Below are 6956 nucleotides of genomic sequence, written 5' to 3'. Positions count from 1 at the left end.
CTGTCTCTATAACCGCTGTGCTGATCCCCACAAGCTCCCACTCCAGCTTCACGAGATAACTAGGGATGTGAAGTCAAGGGTCACCCACCCCATTCCAGGGGTCTTCATTCCAATGAGACAGACTCTGTCCTTGCTAGGGATGCACAACTAACCAAATCCAACAGGTGTTAAAACTCAGATTTAGTCTTCAACAAAAGTTAGTCAGAAATCCGGTAACATTTTATAACACCACAGGCTCAATGATGTAAAGAGAATTAATACTACACGGCTGACCTAAGAATCCCCAGGATTTAAAGTGATGGCTCCAAAACGCGCGTATCACTCACCTAAAAGCGGAGGGCTCTCTCCCTCAAGGAGTTACCTCGGGCGGTGCCCCGACCCGAGGGGGAGTCCCCAACTGCTGACCTGCTGCTCCGAGGAGGACTGCCAACATGAACTCCCGCTGGACCCCATTTATACCCCTGTTGAATCTGACCTGTGGTCATTTAATTCTATTGGCTAGGAGGGTCACCTCAGTGTACCTGGTGCATCTCATTTGGCCAGTTCAAATTTCAGCCTGCAGCCTCCAGGGTTTCCTTCCCCTTCTCCCTTCCTGCAGAAGTTCTGTTTCCTGCTGGCAGGATGGGAGGGGTGGGGGGAATGTACTGCCACAAATCCCAACAGATTTGGCTTACAGGAATGTCTTCGAGTAGATTCTGCACCAGCTAGACCCATGTGACTCAACTGGCAAAGCCACCGCAACAGGGGGAAACACCATCTCCCAGGCTGAGACAGGCAGTCAAGATGCAAACATCTGCAGTGCCTGCTTGTTACTGGCCTCCAGGAAGTGTATGACCCATTTTTCATGACCATCTGAGACTGACTATCAATCCCAGTTCAGGCCCATCTCTATATCCATCCATCCATATATCCGCCCATCCCTCCCTCCCTCCCTCAACACAATAATAAAGACACCCACTGATCTCCCCTCATCCAGAAATACAGCCCTTTCATCCTGGAAAGCCATGAGTTTGGTCTACCATGATCCACCCTGGATAAATCCATGCTGGCCATGCCCAGTTGCCTTCCTCTTCATCTACCCAGAAATATCATCCAGGAGGACATGCTCAGGGACACAGTGCTCTCCAATATGAGGTCAAACAGCCTTTTGTTCCCCTGGTCATCCTCTGGCCTGTGTTGGAAGAGAGCTGTCAACTTCTTTGGAAGCCATCAGGGACTTGTCCTGATCTCCAGGATCTGTCAAAAGTGATGCAGAGTGAGCCTCGCCACAAGAATGGCTTCCTCCCTCCCCAGCCTTGGATGATTCCCCTCTCCTCCCAGGGACTGCTCAAGGCTGACTTTCCTCAAGTAACCTCTGACTTGATCCCCACTCACTGCTGCTTGTTTTCCTCCAGGGTCCTGTCACCAGTCACAAAGGCCTGGCAGAAGTCACAGCCAAAGAAGTCATTCAGTTCCTCAGCCTTACCTGCTCCTACACTTTGGAAGTTCAGCAGCAGGCCCACATGATCCCTGTCTGTTCTTTTACTGTTAATGCACTAGCATCAGCTCATCTTGCTGCCTCCATCCTGCCCTGCATCTCTCAAGACAATGGGACTTTTGGCTTTGGCATCATCCCTACGTCCTGGGACAAGGTTTCGGCATTCTGTCTGCAGCTTTCCCTGCTTCCACCTCCTGCCTGCTGCCTTTTTGCCCTGGAGCTCAGTCAGTGCACACAAGCAGCCTTCTGAGAAGGTTGCTTCTCTGCAAGGGTATTTGGGGAGACCACTCTTGTGCTTGGAAGAGGCTCTACTGTAAGGCCTATCAGATTTCCCATGCTTCTTCACCCAACAGAGCTGCTTCCCATGGCACCGCTTGTCTCAGTCTCCTGAGTGTGTCCAAGTCTTCTCCTCTGGAGTCCCAGGTCTGTGGTCTCCTGCTGGCCTTACTCACTGCCCTTTGGTGTCTGATCTGCCACTAATTCATTGCCATGACAGCCAAGACTGACACTGAATATCATCACATCCCTAACCAGCTGTTCCTTGTTGGCCAGGATCAGGTCTAGGTGAGAATCACCCTTGGTGCCAACCTGGCAGCTGCCTGAAGAAGTTGTCCCAATAGCCAACTTCAGGCTGTTGGCACCCTGGTGCTTTGCCTTGCCAGGGAATGCCAGGGCACTTGAACTTGTTCACCACAGGAACCTGCTCATGAACCTGGACACTTCCTGGTGTTGCTGACAAAAGACCCTTTCTGTTTCCTCTTCCTGAGCAAGCAGTTTCTAACTTCCAACACAAGGTCACTCTTGCTGACTCCTGCTCTCATCCTAAATGACAAAAGCTAGTCCAACCTGTTGTCTGTCACAGAGAGGACCCCCACAAATCCAAGCTTCCCCTTCATACAGGGAGCATAGACCTCATCCTCCCTGCTGCTCCCTGGGCAGAGCCTGTATCCCTCCATTGCAGCACCACAGCTCAGCAATGCCCTTGATCATCCCCATTGCAGGCTGTCCTACACTGTCCTATGCCTGTGCTATTTTCCCGGCAGACTTTGGCTACGTCCCCTTTTCCCCACCACACTTGGACCCTGGGATCTCCCAAGCCATACTGATGCCCTTCCGTCCTTACTGGCTGTTGCTTCAAACACACAGCTGTGGTTAAGCAAGGATTGGTCAAGGCCTGTGAGTTGCCCACAACCTGTCTGCCTTCTTCCAATACCCTGATCATGCTCCTCTCTCACCCAAGCTATTACAGCCCCACACTTGCTTGAATCTTCTATTTCTCTCTGTATGCCAGCCCTGAAATACATGTCCTCCTTCTGCCACCTCAGAATCAAAACTCAACTTATTTCACTTCAGCAGGATGCCCCGCTACCCCTGCCACCACTTCCAGTCTGCTACCAAAGATGTGGACTGCTGTGTTGCATATATTTATGTTTTGGAAGGTTAATGCTTCTTTTTTTTTCTTTTTTTTTAATAGATACTGATACACCTGGGGAAATCTCAAAACCACATATTGATGGATACTAGATATGGTCAGGGCTGTATGTATGGGGGCACATATAAATCATCCCTGCACCTGATGTGAATTATTTCTGTGTTCAGGGAGACCCTGAGAGCTCTCCCTAATTTGAAAGCATGAAGGGGAAAGAAGGGCAGCATCATTCAGGCTGGAAGGGACCTCAGGAGGTTTTTGGAAAAAACCTCCTGCTCAAAGCAGGGGCCAGACCAGATTACTCAGGGCTTTATCCAAAGACGCCTTAGTCACTTTCTGGGACAGAGTTGGCACAAACTCCATGGGAAACAGCTTCCAGCATTTGACTATCCTCATGTTGGAAATGTATTTCTCTATATGTGCACTAACCTCCTTCTTTCAGCCCATTGCCTCTTGTCCTTGTGTCTTGTACCATGGACACGAGCCTGACTCAGTCTTCCTGCGAACACTGCAATGCTGCTACATGTTTCGCCCAAAATCTTCCTTTGTCCAGGCTGGACAAGCCCAGCTCCCTCAGCCTCTCCTCACAGGTAAAGTGTTCCTGCCTCGGATCATTATGAGGGCCCTTTGCTAAAGTGGCTCCAGCTTGCTAACATCTTTCCTATATTGGGATCTGAAATCTGGACACAGTGTTTTCTATAATCCCTTCCCTCAATCACCTGCCCATGCTCCTGTTCATATAGCCCAGAGTGCTCCTGTCCTTCCTTGCTTCCAAGGCACACGGCTGCATCCTGTCCATCTCACTGTCCACCAACACCTTTCCCAAAGGCCTCCTTCCAGCCAGGCAGCCCCCAGCCTGTGTCATTGCCAGGATTAGTCCCCTGCAGAGGCAGAAACTGGCATCAGTCCTTGCGGGATTTCCTGTCTTTCATGCCAATGCATGCTCTCCTCTTCCTTGAAGCCTTTCCCTGAGCACAGGGGCCTGGAGACCATTTCAGTAAAGACTCAGGCACAGCAGGCATTCATTCCTTCAGCCCCATCTGTGTCTGCTGTTCTTAAATCACCTTCCCCATTCAGCCCTATATTTCCCTTGTTCAGCCTTGGTCTCTCAGAAGTGACCAAAGCTCTTCTGTTTGCTTCTGAATTCCCTTGCAACCAGCATCCCCAGGTGAGCTTTTCTCTTCCTACACACATACCTCCACAACAAAGGCAATAGAAATTTGTGCTTTGTAATTGTCCCGACCCCTGCCCTGCTGCAGCCTTGTCCCACGTGGGGCTTTGCAGATAGCTCTGCTCCAGGGTCTGGGGAAGGAGAGAGGCTAGGCAGGGCTGTCTGTTCCCCCAAACCAGCCCTTGGACCAGCAGGAAGATGGAGATGGCCTCACAGCAAAACTCGCCCATAAACCCAGGACGACCAGCAAGTGCTGGAAATGGACAAAAAATGGGGTGACGAAGTCCCCGAGCCGCCTTCCCTGTCTGTCCACACCACCAAGGGCACAGACCGGCCTCCTCCTCTCACCTGCACCTGCATGTCTTCCATGCTTTCCACAAGCCCTGCCTCTGCACCACAAACCCCCGGGGTCAGTTCTCGCCCTGCATGGTCACACACTGCAACCTATACCCTGGTATTTTTCTCTCCTGGTCACTTTCCAGCCCAGACCAGCTCCCCCTAAACTCTTCCCACTGCCCCTGCCCTCCATCCACCTCCCCTGCCCTCTGCCCAGTGCAGCCCAGTCTGGCATGGCCCCACAGCAGTGCCCACCACAGGGTGCTGCAGAGCTCTGGGCACTCACCCCACAGCCCCAGACCCTCTGAAGGGCACAGCAGCTCCTCGGGGGTGGAGAGGGCTGAGCCCCAGGGGTGGGGGGCATCTGTGGCACAAGGCCTGAGGAGATCCCCTTGTATGATGGAAATGCTGCAATGGAGGCCAGCTCTGTCACACAAGTGCCCACTGCCTGTCCTTGCCTGTGGTCACAGGCCTGCCACACAGCAGGACTGTAACCATGCTTGAAGAGCACTCAGGCCTTCCACCAACCCAAGGGTTCAGAAGGAAAGCATGGAAGTGGGAAGAGAGCAGCTGGGGAAAGACTAAGCGCTGGTGATCCCCGGCAGTGGTGCTGTGCCGGGACTCTTTTCTTCTTCCTGTGTGCACACAGGCACTGCTCCCTGCAGCTGCAGAGAAGGTCTTGGAGGAAGGATCTCAGAAAAACAAGTCACTGCAGGGCCCTTTATTTTGTTAAAACACACAGAGAGTACGGCTCCTCATTTGCACAGCCTGCAGGTCACAGAAAGCCTGGATATATTGTGAATTAGAAACCAGAGGAATAAAGACATTTCTTTGTGGAAAGCATTCATATAAGTAAAACAAAGGGAAAAAACAAAACAAAACAAAACAAATAAAGAAGCCTTGAAACCAAAAATCCTTAGAAAAGAAACACTAGAAGCAGCTGACCCAGTAATGAGATATATTATGAGTCCTATGGAAAAGACAACAGGCACTTTATTCCTTCTAAAAAGCATCCAGTGATTAGTTTTCTCAGGGCATCCTTGATCTCATGGTTTTTCATGCTGTAGATGAGGGGGTTCAAGGCTGGAGGCACCACTGAGTATAGCAATGCCACTGCCAGGTCCAGGGATGGGGAGGACAGGGAGAGGGGCTTCAGGTAGGCAAACGTGGCAGTGCTTATAAACAAGGAGACCACAGCCAGGTGAGGGAGGCAGGTGGAAAAGGCTTTGTGCCTTCCCTGCTCAGAGGGGATCCTCAGCACGGCTCTGAAGATCTGCCCATAGGACAGCACAATGAAAGTAAAACACCCAACAGCTAAACAGACAGCAACTACAAGTACCCCAACTTCCCTGAGGTAAGCACCTGAGCAGGCAAGCTTGAGGATCTGGGGTATTTCACAGAAGAACTGGTCCACAGCATTGCCTTGGCAGAGTGGTAGTGAAAATGTATTGGCAGTGTGCAGCACAGCATTGAGAAACCCACTTCCCCAGGCAGCTGCTGCCATGTGGACACAAGCTCTGCTGCCCAGGACGGTCCCGTAGTGCAGGGGTTTGCAGATGGCAACGTAGCGGTCATAGGCCATGACAGTGAGAAGACAATACTCTGCTGAGATTAAAAAGACTAACAGAAAGACCTGTGCAGCACATCCTGCATAGGAGATGGCCCTGGTGTCCCAGAGGGAGTTGGCCATGGCTTTGGGGACAGTGGTGGAGATGGAGCCCAGGTCAAAAAGGGAGAGATTGAGGAGGAAGAAGTACATGGGTGTGTGGAGGCAGTGGTCACAGGCTACGGTGGTGATGATGAGGCCGTTGGCCAGGAGGGCAGCCAGGTAGATGCCCAGGAAGAGCCAGAAGTGCAAGAGCTGCAGCTCCCGCGTGTCTGCAAATGCCAGGAGGAGGAATTCAGTGATGGAGCTGTGGTTGGACATCTGCTGCCTCTGGGTGTGGAGCACTGAACAGGGAGGCAAGGGCAGTGACATGTTAGGGCATTATTCTCTGACCAAAATGAAAGCCATTTCTCATACTACACGTTCACAGCACCTTTACTATAGCAATGATTTCTTTGTTCGGCTCCATTGCTGGAGCTCTGGATGGTGCAGGTTCGGTGTGCCATGAGGATCAGGACCTCTGCCTACTGGCTGCCAAGGAATAAGTCCTGCTCTGCACCAGTGTGTTTCTGGGAATGGTGTCTGTCAGGGGGGTCAATGCTGGTGTTTGAATTGGTGAGATGAAAACACTCCTAATGTAATAGTGCTTGTCAGCATCTGCACTCCCAGGGCTAAGAAAACACAATCAAAGCATTGTTTGAGAGGGATTTTTTTACAGCTCTCCCGCATCATACCTGGTAATATTCTTGGATTTCAGAAACTCTCATCTTTTCTGCTGAACTCAGAGAAAACAAGTGGGTCCTGCAAGGAAAGAGTACTGCCTGCAGTGCAGTGCAGAGGGCGGGGAGCCGATTTGTCACTCTGTCTTGTTGCCAGCTACGCTGGGCTTGCAGCTTTCTGAGATGGTGTGTATCACACCCCCATGTTAACCTGAAAA

General features: G+C 51.4%; 1 protein-coding gene across 1 annotated transcript; it reads right to left on the bottom strand.

The window, feature by feature from the left end:
- Positions 1-5383: 5383 nt before the first annotated feature.
- LOC138683012 (olfactory receptor 14A16-like) lies at positions 5384-6415 on the bottom strand. The gene has a single exon (XM_069774532.1). It carries the CDS (start codon positions 6389-6391, stop codon positions 5384-5386), a length of 1008 nt encoding a protein of 335 aa, XP_069630633.1. The 5' UTR covers positions 6392-6415.
- Between the last annotated feature and the right edge of the window lie 541 nt (positions 6416-6956).

The sequence above is a fragment of the Haliaeetus albicilla genome, chromosome 30, assembly GCF_947461875.1.
Source record: "Haliaeetus albicilla chromosome 30, bHalAlb1.1, whole genome shotgun sequence".
NCBI classification, from domain to species: Eukaryota; Metazoa; Chordata; class Aves; order Accipitriformes; family Accipitridae; genus Haliaeetus; species Haliaeetus albicilla.
The sequence above is the reverse complement of the archived record's forward strand: the minus strand, read 5'-3'. Positions and strand labels throughout refer to the sequence as shown.